The sequence below is a fragment of the Sarcophilus harrisii genome, chromosome 2 (genome assembly GCF_902635505.1).
Source record: "Sarcophilus harrisii chromosome 2, mSarHar1.11, whole genome shotgun sequence".
Classification (NCBI taxonomy): domain Eukaryota; kingdom Metazoa; phylum Chordata; class Mammalia; order Dasyuromorphia; family Dasyuridae; genus Sarcophilus; species Sarcophilus harrisii.
Genome location: NC_045427.1, coordinates 654,358,030 through 654,380,023, shown reverse-complemented (window position 1 = coordinate 654,380,023; position 21,994 = coordinate 654,358,030). Strand labels below are relative to the sequence as shown.

At 43.4% G+C, this 21,994-nt stretch overlaps 1 protein-coding gene across 1 annotated transcript in view; it reads left to right on the top strand.

The window, feature by feature from the left end:
- Positions 1 to 18,034: 18,034 nt before the first annotated feature.
- The window catches only part of C2H10orf90 (chromosome 2 C10orf90 homolog), a 250,462-nt gene continuing 246,502 nt past the window's right edge, over positions 18,035 to 21,994 (top strand). Inside the window, exon 1 of the mRNA XM_031957017.1 lies at positions 18,035 to 18,806. Coding sequence (XP_031812877.1) covers positions 18,567 to 18,806 — 240 coding nt within the window. The 5' untranslated portion in view covers positions 18,035 to 18,566. The remainder of the gene's footprint in view (positions 18,807 to 21,994) is intronic.

Sequence of the window (21,994 nt, the reverse complement as noted above, 5' to 3'; positions counted from 1 at the left end):
GCTCCCTTTTTCTTCTGCAAAATGAGAAGTTGGATCAGGCCAGACTGTCTTCAACGTATTGGCCCAAGTTATCCCCAGATTCAAATCTCCAGCATGAGAGTTGACCAACAATCTCCCAACTCTCTATTTTCATAGCTCGAAGCCCACTTTTGAATTATTCCCACAGACTAAGTGAGGCAATATTTACATTCAAAGTAAGTATTACTTTAATTAGGCAGAACATAGTAAGAAGGGAAGAATTCCCATAAATAAAATGGGACCAGTCTCTCAGATTCCCTGTCAGAGAGGTGACAGCCCCTTAGATTAGTCACGCCCCCAGTGTTAAGGGGCAGGGCAGTTCTTCGAGAGCCTCCACAGCTGTGGATCATAACATCTGAAGGAGCTGCGGGGCAGCTTTTGCTGACACAGATGCTGCTTGTGGATTGGGAATGAGATAAATTGGAGGCAGAGGGAAGAAGAGGGAGGTCAGACAAAGCAATGGCCTCTCAGTCAGAGAGCTCAGAGAACAGCAATGGCCTCTCAGTTTCCTTGTAGTATCCTCTCACAAGAGGAGACCCAGTGTGGGTTGGATCTCCAGCAGCCACTGTCAGGGGGCTCCCGTGCATTGTACCAAGGAGAACACCTTTCCCAGGTCCACTGGCCCCTCATCCCAGCCAACTGAAACCCCTCCCTGCTTGCTGCATGGACTTCATCGTTCATTAAGTCTCTGAAGCTCCTGCTTGCTGCTTCCTTGTAGAGCAGCTTCTCTCGGCTCTGGTGCTGGGCCGTCTCCATGCTGAGCCGATGCTGACATCTGCTGGATCGTGTCATTTTTTTTAACCTTGAGATTACTCTTGATTAGGGTCATTTATAGCTCTTTTGTATGTCAGACCATTAGTTGTATACAGCCAGTGCAGAAAAGAGCCCTATGTCTACTTTTATTATTATCCAATATTATTCTTCTATGGAGGGAACTTTCCTAGCTGATTTATTTGATTGAGGTGATTTTTAAAAATCTCCTCTCTTGCTCCTGACACTCAACACAAGCCCATGACATTTACTCTTGGGTTTCCTTTAAGGATAGGGATGGCAGAGATGACCCTTTTCCTGTATTCCTGCTTCTACATCCAGGTCCTACCCTTCCCTGAACCAGATGATTTCTAAGGTCCCTTTCAATTTTAAAGCCCATGGCTCTCCTTCCCATCCCAAGAATATCCCCTTTCACCATTCATGTGGGACCCCACTTTTTAGAAAATGAGATAAAAACATTGATCTTTGATGTAGCTTAAGTTAGGCTTTTACAACAAGGATTTCCAAGCAGCTTTTCAGGTCTCTGAAGGGGTAAATGAAGTGAGTTCATGACATTGGCCCTCTAGCAGAGATCCAATAGTCAGCTCACCGTCCACCCAAACCTCCAGATTAGTTCTAAAAACGATCTGGGTATTTGAGCAGAACGAATGCTCCGATAAGTCCACGATGTGATGTTGCCTACACAAAAGCTAATGTAATCTTGAGTCACTGAGAGGGTCGTAGCTCACAGCAGAAGGGAGGTGATTGTCCCCCTGTACTCTGTCCTTGTCGAATCTCATTTGGAGTTTAGGAGCCACCATTTATACAGGACTTTTATAGAGCAGCGAGTGCCCAGAGAAGGACCACCAATATGGCCCCATGCCAATGGTTCAAGGAACCAGCCTGAAGGAGCGCCTCAGACCAGATGATAGCTGCTGAGCACAGCGCAGGACACACAGTAAGTGCCTCCTAAATGCCGCTCCCATTTCTTGTCCTGGCCCCTTTCCTTTAAGTATTTGAGGACCTGTGCTGTGAAAGAGAGATTCAGCTGGAGCTTTCTGGAGGATGGATTCACTGGGGCAGATGGGAGATCAGTTGCCATGGAAAATGGAGATGTGAAGAAGTGGAATGGCTCTGCTGGAGTGAGGAAAGCTTCCCCTTCCTTGGAGGTCTTTAACCATAAGCTGGTTTGGTGGTTGTGCTGGTCAGAATTAATTTTTATATGAGTTGGACTGGATGGTCAGCATTTATTAAGCACTTACTGTGTGAGCATCATCATATTAAACACAGGATCCAAAGAAAGGCTTGGCTCCTGCCCTCAGGGAGCTCATAGTCTTGTGGGGGAGGAAACAACCTTGATAACTGGGCCATATAAACTATAGACAAGCCACTGAAATCTTTTCTAAGTCTCAGATTGCATGAGTGATTCTGTAACTAGGACTGGGTGATGGAAAGTGTTGTGGAGCCCATCCTGGGCTCACAAATGCCCCTTGCGGCCCTGCTTTCCAGCCAGAGGAGCTGTGGGGGGCTTGGGCTGTGGGCTGGCCTCCATGTAGCTTTGTCCCCTTCCCTCTGGTAGATAGTCAGCTCCTCTCCCCCCTGGGCTGTAAGAAAAGAATTCAGGCAGAAGAACAAGCTCCACAGCCTCTTTATTCAGGAGAGCTGGCTGTGGCCTGGCAGTGGAGACCCTGAATAATTCATAAGCCCCCCGCGGGCTCCGCTCCTGTGCACACACGCTTTCCTTGGGGGTCCGGGCTGCTCACCTAGGATCCCTCCCGGCCTGCGCCCGGCTTCCTCGGCAGTAACCGAGGCGAAGCTTTGCGCAGCACTCACTCTGACTATTTTTGTCCACGGAGAAAGGGCAGTTGATTGGCCTGACCTTATTTGCTGGTTTGTTTCAGTCTTCCAGCGAGAAGCCGGGTTCCTTCCTTTAAAAATAGGGCTGTCATCAGATTTGAATTTTTTTTTTTTTTTTTTTTGTTTTTTTTGTTTTTTTTGTTTTTTTTTTTATCAGATTTGAATTTTAACTGCAGTGCAAGTCACCCAGACAAACCCTCAGCAAATGCAGGGAAATAGAAACCAGGAGGCATAAAGCATGCTGGAAACCTGAGGAGGGAGAGCTTTGTGAGCAATGGGGCAGAGAGGAGAAATTGAAACGCAGGTACATTTCCTACTCCACGGGAGGAAGGAGCCGGGAACATAAGATGGACAGAGCTGCAGGGAAGTAGAGCAAGCAGGGACTGGGGATAAAGGATGAAGGGGAAAAAATCGGAGTAACAGGAGGAGGTGGGAGATGGGATGGAGCCCAGATCGCAAGAGGCAGGCCCTTAATGAGATCCGCAGGACGCCCACGTGGCACAGAGCCCGTTCCTTGGCAGCGATCGCCGATATCTGTGTCTCCATCATTTTTATCCGGTGATTGAGACTGAAGCAGGCACTTTGTCAATGGAGACCTCTTGGGGTGACCAGGAGGGGATCATGAGCAAAATATTCATTTCTGAGAAGCTGTAAAATTAGAAAAGGAAGGTGGCTAGTCAGGGGTGGAGTCCAATCGGTGCACACGAGCCACACGATGCAGCATTTACATGGCGGAGAGACAAAGAAAAGCAAAACTGGTCCCTGCCTCTGAGCCTTTGTTCCAATATAATACTTTGCTTTCTGTTCTAAGGTCAAGGACATGGTTTCAAATCCTGGAGAGGCTGAATTACTTTAACAGTCAAATTATCTGTGATTGAGGAAGGAACCCATGGCTGTTTATTAGGTGTAATTATGTTCCGATCCAGGCCTACAGGCTTATAGGACTTTAGCCAGACTTACAATCGATAGCATGGTTGAGCTGGGATGTACTTTTCTGCTTCCCTAAGTGGTCCTGTATTAAATGTTCTTGTAGAATTAAAATAGGCTCTTTAAGACTTTTCAAATAGGACATTGTGGAACTGTGAACTCAAACTTCATTAAACTGGAAGTCTTTCGACTTCAGGTATGGGATGGGGGAACGGGAGGGAGGGGAGGAAAGACTGCTTGTTTAAAATTCTGCTGACCTAAAGCACATGTTCAGTATTTATCGTATTTATAAACTGTGACATAGTTGAGGGAGTAAAAAGGACAAAATTGCTGAATCCCAAACTCTGGTGACTCTTATAGCCTGCATTTCTCTCTTTGGCGTTAACTGTTTTTGAATGCAATTTAACTTGTCAACTTTTGATCTATTTGTCAAAATTAGGTAATTGTGATTAAACTTTACTTGTTATAGATAAGAATATTTTAGATGAATATATGAAAAATATAATATAAAATATACATATGTACATATATGTATTCATCTTCATAATACATATATATATAATCTATCTATCTATTTATATATCCACCATTGGTCCTCATCAAAAGCTATAGAAGATTCTGAATGCAGTTGTAGACACTTCCAATAGTAGTGGTTCATCGCTGCTTTGAATGAAGTAATTTAACTACTCTCAGATTTGAACCCATATCAAGCCATATCATTTCTTCCCATTGAAGCCTTTGATATATTTTATACCCCTTGTACCAAGTCCCCATCATGCCTTAGCCTATGTGTGTAGAATGGTTACCTTCTCACTGCCTTTTTTGTTACCGATAATTGTTTTTTCTGAGATAATAATCTGATTTTTCTGAGATCACCGTTTCACAGATCACAGATAGTCTGTGAGACGATTGATAAGATGGGATTTTGTGGTGGTAAGCATCACTGACTTATTAAAAGAACTGTATAGTTCTCCCTCTCTTCTTTTGCTCCATGGGGGACCATGGAGGGAATATATTGTATACACTCTCACATTTGCATGGATGCATTGCTTTGTTCTGTTGCGTTGAATAATCCCCAGCTTTTTTATCCTTGGTTATAAGGAGTGGATCTCTGAGTTAGGAACAGGAAGAAGTCTGATGTATTTGAAATGAATAATATGTAAAACCAAAAGTCATCCATAAAATAAATCCCCTACTCCCTAATTTTTGTAGCTTCTCAAATGTCATCCAGCTCCTTCTTCTATTTTATTGACCTCTGGATTCGGTTTCTAGTCCAGGTCTAGCTTGTCAGGATGTATGTTCTAATGGAATGACTCCATTGCTTACACTGTGTTCCTGTTATGTGGCACAGTTTTTAATATTTTTATGAATTCACAATGACAATGTGACAGTGACAAATGACAAAAATCCCATTCTTCCTGGCATGTGGTGGCTTATTTTGATAAGTCAAGTTACACGGGTTGTAACAGATCCTCCAAGACTCCGGTGTTGGAAATCCATAGGAACGAGCTGTTGAAAAGTAAGGAACAGACTTTCCATACTTTCTCAGGATCCCCAAATGTCTTCTCCCAGCTCTGAGCCAAGTATGTCTTTCTTTCCTCCCTCCCTCTCTCTCCCTCTATCCTTCTTTCTTTCCCCTCCTTCCTTCCTTCCCTCCTTCCTTTGTTTCCTTCTTTCCTTCTCCCTTACTAACTGGAACTTGCAGCCTTTTGAAAGAACTCGGAGAATGTCTCCCTCTTCTCCCCCATAACAGATATCCTCAAAATAACTCAGTTTGGGAAACATTTTGAGGTTTTTCTAAGAATATTTAACATCATGAAGTTTTTCAAATTTGTATATGACTATACCACTCTGCCAATTCATAAAATCATTTGACAGTAAAGTCTGACTTTCCCCACCTGCTTTTCACTCTCATTTCAGAAGGGGGCAGGAGGCAGGAACTGGGAACGATGTAGATGAAGCTCAAGTTCAGCTCTCCTCCAGGCTGGGGCTCCCTGGCTGCTCTTTTATGAACACACCCAGTAATCCTCCTCCTCTGGGTATCGCCTGGCACCTTCCTCTCCCCGACTGTACCTTCTGCCTCTGAGCTGCTCCCATTCTCCTCATTAGTCCCCTCCTGCCGGATTCTTCACTGAATCCAGAGGTCACATCTCAGCTAGGTGAGCAGTAGCATTTTATCACATTTCTATCACCACCAGAGTCTCCAAACAGGTACTAATTTGATTAATCGTTTGGTGAGTGGCTCTCAAACTTTAGAAACAATCACATGTAGATGAACTGAGTGTCCAGAAATTGTGATTTCTCAGCCTTCCAACTGGTCCTCTCTGTCTATACAGTCAGTCATATTTTATTTTAAAAATTGGGTTTCCTTACACACAGATTGTATCAGTTTTTCAGACCCCCAAATTATTTTTCTGTCCCTTTAATATACCAATTTTTCATATTCCAAAGGAGGCAGTAATTCCTATCCTTTTCTAGCTGACTTTTTTTCATTTACACAAAACTTTCTTTTCTGCACTTGTAAGCCACCCAACTGTTCAGATATAAAATGAACAATTCTTAACATTTGGTATTACCTTCATCCTGTGGTTCAATGGGAACTGTTATTGATTTTCTTCCTTATTTACCTTCTGTATCAAATCCACATTTGTCATATTTTTAAAAGTCCAAAAATCATTCCCTTTAGCAGAGAAAACAAAGCCAAACAGGGATGAAATCAGTTCTCCTAATCCTGTCCTTCAGATCCAGTGGTTCTATTCCTCCTTTGATCTTTCTTTTTTCCTCAATATAACTTGTTTTTTTTTTTAAAGGAAAACTTTGTTATCCTTAGCTTTCTTTTTCAGTTTCCTCTCTTTCCAAATTGTGGTGCTCCTGATCCTTCTCTTACAGGAGTGTGCCATGTTTTTGTATTCATCAACGTTTGAGTCTTTGACAAGTGCTGCAGATGGATAATTATCTGGGCCCAAAATGTAATACAGAGAGAAGCATGGATCGGGTAGTACTTTGGAAATTGTACTGTGCTTTCAATGATCCAAGACTGTCAAAATCCATCTTTTAAACTCCAATATCCTCCAAATCATCATGCTCTTTGGCTAGAAAGCTTGGAACACCAAGACCTCAGAAAAACAAAAATGGCAGAAACCCAGTGGACATTGGAAAGATGCCCAGTGGGTATGAGGAGGCAGTGGTATATTCCAGCAACCCTTTGACTTTGTAGAGACAGCATCCAGATGATGGTTTTTACCCAATTCCAGCCCTGTCATTCCCAGGCAAATCACATCTTAGATCTCTTTCAACATCTCTCTTAACTGCCTTCTCCAGGATCTTCAGCACTGGGATTCTCGTCTGCTAATAACATTATCTCTTTTGGTCCTTTCCTATGTTATATTCTTCTAAAACCTATTTATCCTCCTCACTGGGATTTCCAACCCCCCACTCCTCTTTGTTTTTTATGCTTCTCTCCTTTTCTGACCTCTTTTCCTTGACCTCAGTCCTGCTACTTTAATTTTTATACTCTCTTTTGCCTTTAATTCCCCTCCCCTTTGTGTACTAATATGAGACATGCTTGGCCAAATCCCAGTCCTGTCTACCTTCCCTGCTCCTATTTGTATATTGCTGAAAGCTACTAAAAACTTATACAGATTCTCTGCTAATTTATGTTTTCAAGTCTCAGTTAGGCCTTCGTCGCTTTTGATGCTTTTATCCATCCCCATTTGGCTCTCTATCACACTCTTCACAGCAGATGTCCCAACCTTTTCTTCTCTCCTTAAACTTCCTATCTTCATTCCTTCCCAGTTCCTCATCAAAGAACTTAGCTTAATCTTTACTGAGAAATAAAGGACAATTAGCTCTCTTTCCCTTTCTTCACATACCATGAAGCCCCTCTATATTGTGATGCATTTTCCCTCCTTTACTCCCATACAGAATGAAAAGGGGACCTTTCTCTGTGCCAAGACCAATCCATCCACTCGTGCCCTTGATCCAGTCCTTTCCTATTTCTTCTGAGAGCTTGTCCCCTCAAACCTTTCCTCTTTTGACTTGGAGATCTCTTTATCCTGATTTCTCCCCAGATGCTTATAAATGTCTAGTTCTTCCCAGTCCTTAGAAAAGTTTACTTGATCATGCTATTTCTATAATCTATAAAATCCATTTCTCTTCTTTCCCACAATTTACCCCTTAGGAAGAGCCATCTCTGCTAACTGCCTCTATTTCCCACTCCCTTCTCAGCTCTGTATGAGTTGGTTTTAGAATCCACTCCTCAAGTGCCTCCCTCCAAAGGCCTTTTCTTAGATATTTCCATCCTATGTGACCTAAATGTAATTTTTTTGGTGCACTGTTGACCTCCTGTACCCTCTCTCCTCCCTTGGTTCTCAGACAGTGCTTTGTCTTCCTTCTCACTCTACTGTCTACCTTGTCCTTTTCAATCTCCTTCCCTGGATCATGAATCATTTCCAGCTAATTAAGCACGGGCTGTTCCCCGAGACTTTGCCCTGGGTCCTTTCTATCCTGTCTCCTGGAGGGCCCATGGCTTTAGTTATCACCTCCATACGGTGACTTTCAAATCTCTATATTCAGCTGCCCCATCTCTCCCGAGCCCCAGCCCCTCATGCTCAGTGCTGGCTGGACATCTCCACTTGGATCTTTTGTTGGCATCTCGGGCTCAGTAGGCTACAAGTGGAACTCATTATCTGTCTCTGTCTGCTAGGAAGAGAGAGAATATAATTAACTCTTGTAAACCTCTTCTCCTCCAAACCTTCCTGTTTCCGTTTTTCGGCCTTAGTGATTCTTTCCTTGGCCCCGTCCAGTAAATTGCTAAATGTTTTGAGTCTACCTCCATGGAATGTCACGCCTTTCTCTCCTCTCCATTCATTCTGTCACTACCTTAATTGAGGCCCTCATCATCTTTCACCCAAAGTCTTCTCTCTGCTCTCCCAGTCTACACTCTCTTTCTCCTTCAATTCATCTTTCACAAAGCTGCTAAACTGATAAGACTAAAACAGTGACCCGATCATGCTCTCTAAATCATCCTTGGCTCCCTACTTCCTCTAGGAAACGCAAAGGTCTCTCTCTGGCCTTTAAGCCCATCATGGTCTGACTCAAGCTGACTTTTCAAAGCTCTTCCCTTTCCACAGTTGACTTTTCAAACAAACTAAAGTAGGAATATTCCTTGAACTTTATGTTCCTGTTTAACCTTGTGCCTTTAATCACAGCCACTGGGCCCAGTATATGCTTTTGACTCATCTCTAACTCACTGTCCTTAACTTCTGTCAAAGCATTGTTCACTTATTGCTTCTTAGGGGATCTCAACTCTTAGTATTGGCTCTTTGTCAAATTACAATGGACAAGACCATTGTTTTTGGACTCAGAGGACTTATGTCTGTGAATCTCTGGCCCGAGCACAATGCTTTACATGGGGATGCATTTGAGACATGGGGGACCAAGTGTGCAAAGGGCGGGGGGGAACAGGAGATGGACTAGCTCAGTAGGATAGCCGACGTGGTTCAGGGGAGGACACGTGGAAAGGAGTGACGTCAAGAAAGGCAGCTGGGAGCCAGCCTTGGTAGTGTTTAAATGGCAGATGGAGGATTTTGTACTTTAAAAAAAATGTATTCAGGATGCCATGGCAATGGAGCTAGAGTAGTAGGGACTCTTGCCTCTGGACCTTTCTTTCACTCTGTGATCTTGCTGATACATCAATAATATTGCCCTTTTGATACTTCTCTTTTTTCAGGGAGACTCAGTTTTTCCTCAGTTAGTGATTAGTTGTGTACTAACTTTTAAAAAGCTCAAAGAGAGTGATGGATGGGAATTTGAGTATTTTTAGGAGAAGCAAAACTGGGGAAAGATCACGCCTCCATCTAGCATGCTCCCCACACTGCTCTGCAAAGAAACAATAGCTTTTGCTCATTCCATGACCAGCGCTCTATTTGGACGACAACAGAGCGGCCTTTTGTCTATTGAGAAGGGAACACAGGGCGGGCTCTCCTGGTGCAGTCAGTGATGGGCTGTGCATGTGCTAAGCAAAGGATAAACATTCTTCCTCAGAGAGAAATAGAGGAGACATTCTCGTGTGTCTTTGAAAACCAGGAACCTCACCATTCACCCCCATCCCTCTCCTGCCTAAACAGAGTTTTCAGAATGAGGAAAGTTGTTCTTAATTTATTCTTGTTGAGTTGAATTAAGGTAGTTTTATCATAAGAACATCCATTCTCTGATTCAGAATTTCATCTTGGGGACCAGTATTAGAAAAGGGGAAGATTCTACATGTGCTCCTATCGCATCATTGACATAGATTGCCTTGACCTCCCATAAACTTACCCAAAGAGATGCAGCCAACTTACATGGAGCCTTCCCAGGGATCTCTTGACATTGTTGGTTCCAACTGTGGATGCTCCTTTCTCTCCTCCTTTCTTCTCATTTCTAGTCATTCACTACATCCTATATATTTTTGCTTTGAAAAGTTGTATCATCTCTCTCTCTCTCTCTCTCTCTTTTTTTATCCCAGTCTTGCCAATCTGATCCTATCATCCCTTGATGATGTTCTCCGAGAGCTGACATCTCTGGTCTCAGAGTTCTTCTTCCTCTGTTCCCCATTCATCCATTCTTATTGCTATAAAACCAAATCCCCTTTGAGTCTGTCACTATTTTAATAATAATAATTTAAATTAAGCAAATAATTTCATATATTTTACATAAAAATGATATCACAAAAATAATTTTATTTAATAATAATAATAATAGCTTATATTTATAAAGTGCTTAAGAAGTGCCAGGTGCTGTGGAAGCACTTTACAATGATCATTTTATTTGATCCTCATATGGACCCTAGGAGGTAAGTGTTATTATAATCCCCATTTTCAGATGAGAAGATTGAGGCAGGGATCATGTGACTTGTCTAGAATTACATATCAACTCTTCCAGCCACACAACAAGTCCATCTCAGCAAACACACTCACTGGAGCAGCAGAATCCTCAAACGTCATAGATGGAGGGACCTAAGGGATGCAGAAAATGAAACTGAGGGCCCAGGTTAAGACATGACTGACCTTCATATCCCCCAGGTCAAAAGGAATTGTGGCAGCAAGATTCACACTCAGGCCCAGCTCTTGCCCTTTTTTCCTTACAGCCTGGACCGAACTAAGAGCTCAGTGCTCAGGTGGTCAGACTTTTCAGTGCTTCAAGGTTACAAAATATTTCCACGTTTCTCACAATTGCCCTGTGTGGTAGGAGAACAAGTGGTATCATCCCCATTTTATAGACAACAAGACTGGGGCCCAGAGAGGTGATGGGACTGGCAGACATGTCCCTCCAAGTCAGATCAGCTCCTGCTCCTTCCTCTCTCTCTCTCTCCTCCTTTTCCTTCCTCTCTCCCTTCCTTTTCTAGACATTCCCATGTCATGCACAGCTTCTCTCCTCCCCTCTGCTTGTATTCAGGACAAAGCCCAGATGCACACCCCTCAGCCTGGCACTCAAGGCCCTCCCTGGGATGGCTCCCCTACAATCCCTCCCAATCCAATGGGATTCCCTCGCTCTCCCTTCCATCACAGTAGCCTGCCAGCTGTTCTCCGCCCCCCCACCCATGTGTCCTCGCCAGGAAGGCCCTCTTACTCCTCTCCACTTCGCAGAATCCTGGGCTTCCTTCCGAGCCTCTCAGTACCACCTCTTACAGGCAGCCTTCCCGGAGCCCCTTCCCTCTCACCTCCCTGATGTTCTCTCCTTCCTGAAATCACTTGGCATTCTTTTCTGTTGACTTGTCAGTGTGTAGGAACATGGATGGAGACATGAAGGGGGCCTTCCTCCTTAGCTAGAATGATGCTCCCCTTTTACAGACTCTTTATCCTTTTCATAAATGTAAGCCCTGTGATGTCAGGGACTGTTCAATTTTAGTATCTTACTGCCTAGAACATGTCAAACTCTTAACAAGTGTCTGCTGCATTAGACTGGAGTGAATCCAAGCTGTGTCCTCCACGCTGACCCTCCCTGGTCCCCTGTCCCGCCGACGTCCCAGGCCCCGTGGCTGGTCCTGGCAATCCATCCTGCATTGCTTGCTCTCTGGGTGGGTTGGACATTCGTTCTCCCTCTGAATCCCTGAATTGTACGAGTCCAATAGCACCCAAAGAGCAGCTCTACAAAATATTGTAGATTGATACTAGAAGGAGGAGAGGATTTTTGTGCATAAATGTTAATGCTTTGTTTTTGTCAAAATGCTCAGTTTTTCCTAATGAAAGTTAATCTCTAATTTTACCCATTAGGATCATAGACCTTGAGCTGAATGGGACCTCAGAGGAGCTCACCCACCCTCTTCGTTTTACAGATGTGGAAACCTGGGCCAGGTAAGTGACTTGCACGAGCGCCCACAGGTGACTTTGTGCAGCTGGAGCTGTGAGGGACGTTGGAAACCATTGGGTCCAACCTCATCATTGCACAAATGGTGACAGACTGTATTTCCTTGGCTTAAAAGGCCTCCCTGTGTCGTGGTCTGTGCCCAAGAGGCCTCTTGGTGGGGCCTCTCTCCAGCACTAAGTCCTAGTGGTCAGACGTCCATCCCAGGACTCTCTGTTGCTTCCCTCAGATGCTCTCCAACTTTAGGAAAATGCGGTTTCTGCTTATGGGGCACCCCAGACTCCTAGGGAAACACTGCTGGGCTGCCCGAATTCAGATTGTCTTCCTGGCAGTCGCAGAGAGCAGGGGGGCACAAACACCACTGGAGGAGATAGTGTGGGACACTCTGACCATCGCCTCCGAGCTATTGACGGTGTCTTAGAGCCACGCCTGCCACCACTTTCTCCATTCTCACTCGCCATACTATGCCTCATGTAAGCGAGAGGCTGATCTGACCAGGATGTACCAGCAGTGAAGATTATACAAGCTGAATTAAGTTCTTGCTTTTTTCCTACCAGTGGTAAATGGAAACCTTGATGCTAATCTCATGTGTGAAGCCCCATACGAGCTCCTTGCCTTCTGTCCTTGGCTGTCACCTTATTATGCCCTTAGAACACACTGGGGAAATCTCCCCAACTTGGACCTCACAGGTGTAAAGACTGGATTCCCACTGAGGTGACTACACTTAGATTCATGACTAGTCTAAATGTCTGTTCTCTTAAAGCTATAGATTATGAGCCCCAGCTGGCATAGTTACCTTTCACAGTCATATAGTAGACAAATTTAGCTCATGTATTTAGTGAAGTATTGTAGTAGGAAGGGCAGCTACACAACAATCCTTCCAAAAACCTGGTCATAGTCTCTAAGAATATCTGTCTGTCTGTCTGTCTAGCCATCTTTCCTTCCATCCATCATCTATCTATCCATCCCATCCCATCCATCCATCCATCTATTCTGTCTAACTACATTTCTTTCTATCCATCCATCATTCTATCTATCATCTATCTATTTATCTTTCTATATGTATGTATGTATATGTTTGTGCATTCATATATAATCAATGGGTACAAAGGGCACACGTAGCTAAAAGCATGTGATTAGTGAGACACACTTTTAGGAAATGTGGCCAAGGTGACTTCCACCTCCTGTATTGCAGGGTCCTCATCCTGGGGGCTTCTCCTGGGGCTTCCTCACTCTACATTTCTAATGTATTGGGCTGGCTCACCTGGGATCCCATTGTTCTCTGAGAAGTTTGACTATTGATAGTCTGTTTTTTGAATCTGTAGTCTATTTTTTTCTTTCTTCTATAAGAAATAACTCCCTGAAGTGTCAGTCAGCTGACAATTTGCCGTATTGGTTAATGTTTCTCTCTGATCCTTGCTGGATGTGTGTCTCCTGAATGAAAATCTCTGCTGTAAGAAATTATGGTCTATGGATGGAGAGGAGAGGAAATCCCCTTTGGTCCCAATCTGCTTCAACCCTCCTCTTCACAAATATTCCTTTGTTTAAAATGTGTCTTGACTTCTCAAGGGTTGCCAGGCTCAGTTTTGAAAAGCATCCTGGGACATAGTGAAACTTTGACCCATCGATGGCAAACTCTGCTCCCAATTTAATCTGGGAAACATGCTGCAGGCTGCCCACGTGGGCCATACGTCTCTCTATTGGCTCTGGACCTCTCACAATGTGGGTTCTTTGGAATTAGGGTTCTAAGATTTCCCATCATACAAGAGGAAGAATATATTATTAGAAATACGGGGTTTTGCTCTGGCCAAAGCTGTTGTTGAGATCACTACCCAGTTTCCGAGATGTGTCTCAGTCCGTTGTTCCTATTTACCCAAATCAGTGTCTTCTTGCTGCCCCTGCCTTAGGTCACATATTTAGAGCTATGAATTGTTGAACAGACCCAATACACTGGACATCCCATTGCAAGTCCTGCTCTGCACAATAGGTGGTTTCCATTTGTGCTACTTGTGCAAAAACCAATAAGGGACTAAAATGTATCCTAATGGTCATGGACCCGGGGTGGACAAAACATGGACAAAAATTCTCAGGACAGAACATCCGAGTGTTGGCCTTGAACGCTTACTTCCTGTGCCTGTTCTTTGGAGTCCTGTGCACAGGAAGGAACTGGAGGTCCCAACACAAGCCCCTCTAACAGTAGTGAGCCACTCTTCTACATAAAACCATCCTCTCCCTTGAGGCAACTTTTTCTCTGAGCGAGTTGGTACATGAGCTCTATCTATGACCTTATTAACTTCCATGGAAGATCATACTTCATCCCATTAAATTGGACCCTGGATAACTAACTAGACCTACAAGATTGTTAGCAATTGCATTTCAATGACTCGTAATCAACATAAATGAGCTTTAAATGCGTTTGGGGTGGAAATATTGGTGAGATTCATCAGTTCCTTTCTCTAAGCCACCTGATAGAATGGGCAGCCCTGTGGGTGACAGGTACTCCAGTACTTCAATAATGAATTATTCAAAATGAGAAGAAGCTACAGATGCCTGGCACCAGGGATCCATGCCTGTAAGTTCTTCAGCTGTTCACCAGTGGGATTAACAATCACAGAGAGGAAAAATGTTCTAATTATGCTGTACTTTTTCATTTACTTTCTGCAGGCCTTGCAGAAGGTCCAAAAAGCATTAGAGCACAATGGAAGAGGTAACTGTGAGTTTTGGAGAGCTACATCCAGGCTTTCTTTGAAGGAAAAGTTAGCTTTTTTTCATAGGTTTTTCATTTAATTGAAGGAGTGACCAGTAAGGGACAGGGAAAAGAATACCAGATTTTCTGGGATCAAACCTTGGTATTGTAAATAGAATATGATCTTGAGAAATTCATGTCATCAATCAAACCCTCAGTTTCCTCATATGTAAAATAAGGGGTTTGGATTGGGTGTCTCATGTCCCTCGCTGCTCTAGAACTATCAGGATGATGATGGTTCTTTTTAACAACCTATGCTTTTGACGGCATCCCAAGACACTCTTTTGGAATGGAGTGGTGGAGAGATACACAGGATTGTCTGAGGCAGGCAGGGTGGTTGGCCATACTTGAGTAAAGACAAAAGGATTAAAGACCAAGGTTCAGTTCACAAAGCCTTGTACTTTTAAGAGATCAGAATTCAGATCGATACAACGATCCGCCAACAACTGGAACTATTGACAAATGGAATGGGCTGCTTCAGGAAATATTGGATTTCACTTCACTAGAGATTTTTAAGGAGAATGTAGAGCAGCACTAGTCGGGCGTGTCCTGGAGAAGGTTGTTATTATAGGTTGGGCCAGATGCCTCTGATATCCTTACTAGTATTAAAAAAAAGTTTATAATCATCTTGATTCCAGAGGACTAGAAATAATATCTACTTCTTTCCCACAGGCAGAGGTAGTAGATTATAGGTGCTAAATGAGGCATTTTATGCTGGACATGATCAATGTATCACTTTGCTTTTGCTAAAATCACTTCTCTGTGATAAAGGGAGATTTCATGGTATAATGGAGAAAATTGGAAAATTAACTGATGTCCAAAAATGATCCATAAACATTAAAACTCTACTCATTTCAGAGACAGCTCATCACACTTGGGGACAGTTTGTTATTTTCATAAACTCAAAAGTTGTCTCTTTTAAACTTCTATGATTCACTCCAAGTTCTGCCATTTGGGGCCAAGCAGAAATTTCCACTTAAGAGCCCTTTCTATAATTGAGGACATTATCATGTAGCACACCCAATTCTTCTCTTCTCTAAGAAAAACATACCTAGTTTTTCCTAAAACTTAGATTTGAGGCATTTTACTATCCTGGTTTATCTTCCTCTGGTTGGGTCCCGATTCCCGACTCTAACCCTAACCCGACTCTAACCCTAACCGACTCTATCCACCTTAATAATGAAGTACCCAGAATTGAATGAATTTGATCTGAATAGGACACATAGAGAGGGATTTGTCACCTCTAGTTCTATTGGAAACCTCTGTCAACCAGACTTAGGATTTCACCATGTTAACAGTTCAAAAAACAAACACAAATGGAAATAGCAAAATATTTAATTGAGAAAGAATTGTGCATTGAAGTAATAGAGAATCGATCCTAGCACTTCTCCTTGAATGAGGGAGATCTCAACTCCTTTTCTCATCTCAAGAGTTTCCCTGCCTCCAACATGGGAAACTAAGAGGGTCTTTGCAGCCTTATTATACTTTTGGATGATTCCCCACTTGCTTCGAGCTCTTTGTCTAGTGGATCGCCTGCTGCCCTGTCCCTGCCATCTCCTAGGCAGCTCCGACATGTGCCTAGAATCCCTCAGCATCTTGTTCCATGTTTACTCCAACAACCACCACAAAAAGGTGCTATGGTCACGGCTCTCTCCCTTCCAGAATTCTCCTTGTCTCTGGGTAATGAGCCAATTCACAGCCTCCCCTGTTGACATTTCCTTTCTGCAATGACATTTGTGATATAGCCATCCTGCTCCCTAGGCACACAGCCTTTTGGGAAAAGGAACCTTTTGAAATGAATCAAGGATAAATCAATTACACTCCAGGTTCAGACATTTTGGAAAATATAGCCTTTACTGGGACGATTTTCTCTTACCCGGGGTTGCTTATATTTCAGAAATAACATAAAAGGCATCCCTTTGTAAAGCTATGGTGGAAAAAAAAGTATAGATTATCCATGTATCCAGATTGCGGGAAACCACACATAGGTAATCTGCTTTAGTGTGTTTGCACCCACAAAATGTAAAAGGACTGGAGAATGACCTTCAGCGTGTCAGGAAGGTCTTTTATGGAGGACCTATGGAAGAACAGGGCTAGAATCTCCCAGGAGGAGAAGCCACATGTATTATCATCCATGCCAAGGGAGAGAATGCCTCCGTGAGACCACAGATCCTTTGAAGGGATGCAGCATTTGGCACTCAGAGATGGCACAGAGTCCATGCAAAAAAGGGCAGCAGGAAGGGTCCTAGACTTAGAATCAAGATCTCTGAGTTCTGTAAAGCAGAGAGTTTGGATTAATCAATTGCTAAAGGTCTCTTCTAACTCAGATATTCTACCTTTCCCTCAGCCCTTAACAGTTTATGTCCTAAGATGGGGTTCAGAATCTGGAGTAAATGAACTCATTTTCTTTTTAAAAAGTATCTTGATAACTGTATTTTTTGGTTGTCTTACTATGTATTTTGTTTCAAAGATTCTGAGAAGGCAGCCAGAGGTAAAACCTGGCTGCCAAAGGCGTCCATGATGGAAAAAAATTTAAGAACCTTTTCTAGAGTTTCCCCTTTTAGCCTGGATGTGAATAGTAGAAATAACAAAGCAAGACCAGATGACATATACAATACCCGATGGGTCTCTGAGAGGTTGTGCCCTTCCCCTTACGAAGGGTCTTCCAGCAGTGCTGGTCGACTGCTCTTTGCTGGACGATGCTATGAACACAATAACTTTTGACCTGAAGAAGGTCGTTGTCCTTCCCTACTCTTGGTGCCTGATCTCTAAAACCGAAGCCCTGCCCTGGATGACCTTGGAGGTGCTTCTAAATCTGTGATCTACACTGAGAGACTTTTCTTCCACCCTAAGCTGGACTGAACAGCACAGGAAGGAACGATAAGAAGCCCAACATTGATGGGAAGGGGTGTTTAGGAGCTCTTCGGCAACATGATCTCCTTGTGGTCTCACAAGGAACCTGTGAGATACAGGTACTGTAGGTATAGCAAGCCCGTTGTCCAGATAAAAAGATGGAGACTGGGAAAGGCCAGCCTGAAAGAAATGGTGACCCACAATCACATAATTAGTGTCCGGAGAATCATAACGTCGGAGACGCAGAGCTAGAAAGTCTCCTCTTCTGTTTTGCGGAGGAATAACCTGTAATCCAGGGATGTTTCAAGGTCAAATGGTTAAAAGAGCTAAGCCAGACCTCGCACTTGCACCCGGCCCGACCCAAAGCTGAGCGACTTCTACTTCCCCATAAAGTCCTTCCTCATAAAGAAAACTCTTTTCTATGCCCAGTAGCAGAAATAACTTCTCTTCTGAGCAGGGAATTCTGGGTGATGTTTTTTCCCTTTGCTTGAATGTGTGTCTTATCTTTCCCAGGACTGAAGACGCTCATTGTGCCGTCTGCAGCATTACTTATTTTTTCCAGTCCTGTTCAGAGTCTATTTTATTTTTTTAAAGAATGACAATGCTAAACCCTGGTTTCTTTGCAGGAAATTCTTCTAAAAATATATCTGCATTTAAGGGGACGGGTGCTCAGAATGTATTAAGCTGCCTTGCAATGGGCCAAAGTCATCTTTCAAAACATTAACACAATGGAGGAGAGGCTCCTTTGAAATCGAAGAAGGCCAGGTGGTTACCTGATCCAGGAACCATGGTGGCCGGAGCAGGGGCGCCAGCTGGCTGGCGGGGGACCCAGCCACGCCGAGGGGGCTTTCCTGCCGCTCCAAAAGGTTTCCATGGAATTCTCAGCATCACCCTTCCAAGGCCGGGATCCCAGGATCGGGGGCTCGGAAGCATCAGGTGATGCTTTCCCAGAGCACGCTCTGCTGGGGCTCGTCGGGTCTGGCTTCTGCTCACACCTGCCAACAAAGGCGATTCTGTTCTCCGGCTCCGGTTCCCGGCTCGGGCTCCGGCCGGTCACAAGACTCCGAGTATCATGCAGCGTTCTGGAATTTCTGCACAAACTTGTCACACAAGGTATTCCTCCAGCTATGAGGAAGCGGCGTCCGAGAGGATGTTCCAGATCAAGACCTACAGCACCGAGCTGAAAAAGCATGTGATGGTCATGGATTTTGTGAAGAGCAACTGGTTCCCATCCCAGAAGAGGGCCAAGGTATGCATCATTCACCTGTGCCAGGGGGTGAAGGCCACCGACAAGATGACCGGCAAATATGAGGTGAGGCTCCAGGGTGGGAGGAAGCCCCCTCCCCAGCGAGGGAAATGGGGAGTTTATTACAGACAGGTCACTTCTGGGGGATCCAAGGGCTTGCTTTTCCTCCTCTCCCTTCCCATCCATTTGCCCCATTTCCAAGGGTTTGGGACAAAAGGACGAGGAAACTGATAATCTCTGCGCATTAGATCTTTGTCTACAGAACCCCCTCTCTGGTGTGCTAGACACCCCGGTGACTGCCTCAATAGTGATATTTAAATAAGAATAACAGGTCCCTTTATTGAAGCTAGTTCTTTTTTTTTCCGGTAAGTTTTGTGGTGACTTTGGGCCAGGGGTGAGGAAGTTCTGGCCCACCCATCGTGCTCTCTGTGCATCTCCAGGCTCACATAATGAGTGTCTTTCCTTCTCCGAGACAACGGTACTTTTGTAGCTGTTCTGTTGGAGAGAACAGGTTTGGGAAAACCAGGAGCACTGAAGACTTTTAAATGTCACTCTGAGAGCAACTTATTCTTTGGCCATACATTTGTATTCTTCAGTTAGTACCAGGACAGAGGCAGCTAGCTTTCTGAAAGTAAACACACGTGAAATCGGATCAGCTTTTTATTGTGCAAGGAATAAATTATAAAAGGCTTTGTAATAGACTCCCCTGCAGCTCATTTACACATCTCTTTTGATAAATGTAATATGCAAATTCTGAGGACTGTGCAAAAAAAAGAAAAAAAAAAACCTTCCCTTTGTGCATGTTGATGCTGTCATTTCAAAAATCTGATTGCAAATGGATATTCTCGATCATTTTTTCCCCCTTTTAATTTCCACTGGATAAAAGAAAGCAGGTTTCACTGCTGGGCTAAGACAGAATGAAACCTGGTTTATTTTGGCTTTAGTCCTGGGAATGTGATCTCCCAGGTTCATCAGAAGAGAGAAAAAAGCTGCAGAAATAATTGTATCTGTTTAATACAGAAGGATGGATGAATGGGGAGACAAAGGTGAACAATTAGAATGGAGTTAGAAGAAATCAGAGGTGGTGTTAGTCACAGGTAAGTAAGCAGCCAGGGTTGCAATTTTATCTTTGTTCAGTTTTAACAGGTCCTATTTCAGATCTTGCAAAGAGGGAAAGTGTCTGAATTACTATCTTGTCTTCTATGGAAAGAAAGAAAGAAGGAAGGAAGGGAAGGAAAGGAAGGAAGGGAAGGAAAAGAAACTGTTATGCATTAAGTGCTTATTTGCCAGGAGCTCTGCTAAGTTCTGGAGATAGAAATACAAGCAAAAAGATAGTCCCTGCCCTCAAAAAACTTACATTTCATTGAGGAAAGACAACAAAAAGAAGCAGCTGAAAACAAGGGGATAGGTTTGAACAAAATGTAAAGCTTTGTTTTGGGGAATAAGAGAGCAATGGTGAATGCTGTCTACTCTTTTCTATTGGAATGAAACTTCTCCTGTTCCTAGGGTCAGAATTAGGAAAGGAGAGAGATGTCTCTTCTCTGATCGATGTTCAAAAAATGAAATAGGACTAAACTTGCAATTAGGTGGGGAGAGAATATATTTTTGACCAGATCAAGTTCATACGACACAAAAAGAACATGGAATCTCTGTTTGAGTTAGAAGGATTTCAGGTTTGAAGGGGTACCCCATCAACAAATATTTATTAAGCACCTACTATGTGCGAGGCACTGAGCTAAGCAATAAGGATACAAAAGAGGCAAGAAGCAGTTCCTGATTTCCAGGAGCTTATAAACTTTTGTTTGTTCTTTTGCTGAGGCAATTGGGGTTAACTGACTTGCCCAGGGTCACACAGCTAGGAAGTGTTACCAGTCTGAGACTAGATTTGAACTCTGGTCCTCCTGACTTCAGGGCTGGTGCTCTCTCTATCCACTGTGCCACCAAGCTGCCCCCAGGAGTTTATAATCTAATGGGAGAAACAACATGTAAACAAATATATAGAAATCAAGCTACGCATAGGATAATAGGAAATATTTAACTAAGAAAAGGCACTAGAATTAAGAGGGCTTGGGAAAGACTTCATATAAAAGAAGGAATTTCAGTAGGGGCTTAAAGGAAGCCAGGGAAGTAGGTAGGCAGAGAAGGGGGAAGTTTCAGGCATGGGGGACGGCCATAGAAAATGCCTGGGGCTAAAAAGATGGAGTGTTTTTATCTGTGAAATGGCCAGAAGTTCAGTGTCATGGGATTGATGAATATGTAATTATGAGAAGGTGTTAAAAAAAAAAAACTGAAAGTGGGAGGAAGCTGATTATGAAGAGCTTTCAATGAGAAGAAAACCAATTTGTGTTTGATCCTTGAGGTAACCTGGAGTCACTAAAGTTTGTTAGGGGAGGGGAAACCCGTATGGCTGAATCTGTGCTTTAGAAAATCACTTTAGTGGTTGAATGGAGGATAGGCTGAAGTAGGGAGAGACTTGAGGCAGGCAGACCCTCCAGCACCTATTGTGATAGTCCATTCACGAGATAATGAGGGTCTGCACTAGGGTAGGGACGGTATCAGAGCAGAGAAGGGGATGTATTTGAGAGAAGTTGTAAAGAGAAAATAGACAGGTCTTGGCAAGAAATTAGATGTGGGGGAATGGAGTTAGTGGGGAGTGGAGGACGGATCTCTGTTAAATAATAACATTCACCAGGTCTATTTGGCTTTTCTGTTTTGCTTTTTTTACATGTGTGGGATGACATACCCTCGCTTGAATGGCAGCCGCTATTGGATTTTCTCTTTCTAGTGTCTTTAATCAGATACAACGCGATGTTGACCACCTGCCATTTTCTTTTTGAGGTGATTCAATATTGACAATTCCACAAAGCACTTCTTTCTCTCATTCTTCCTTGGATGCAAATCACTATCTATGTGTCCCCATTTTTAGATGAAGAAACAGAGGAAGAAGTAAAATCATTCACTTAAAGTCATGTTAGAGTCCAATGAACAGTTATTTGGTCCTGGTCTTGATCTTTGCGTGGTAAACACAGTCCTATGTAAACAGACTTGGACTAGATTTCAGGAAGTTCAGGTTTGCTTCCAAACTCAATCATTAATTACCTGTGAGATCTCGGGGAATTCACTTCTCTAGCAATTCCCTGAGTATTATTTCTTCATCTGACAGAAGAGGTGGATAGTCTGATACAGATCATACTCTAGCATTCATGAATCCATATTTCATAATCTCTCTTCAGCTACTAGGCACTTGATTGGTC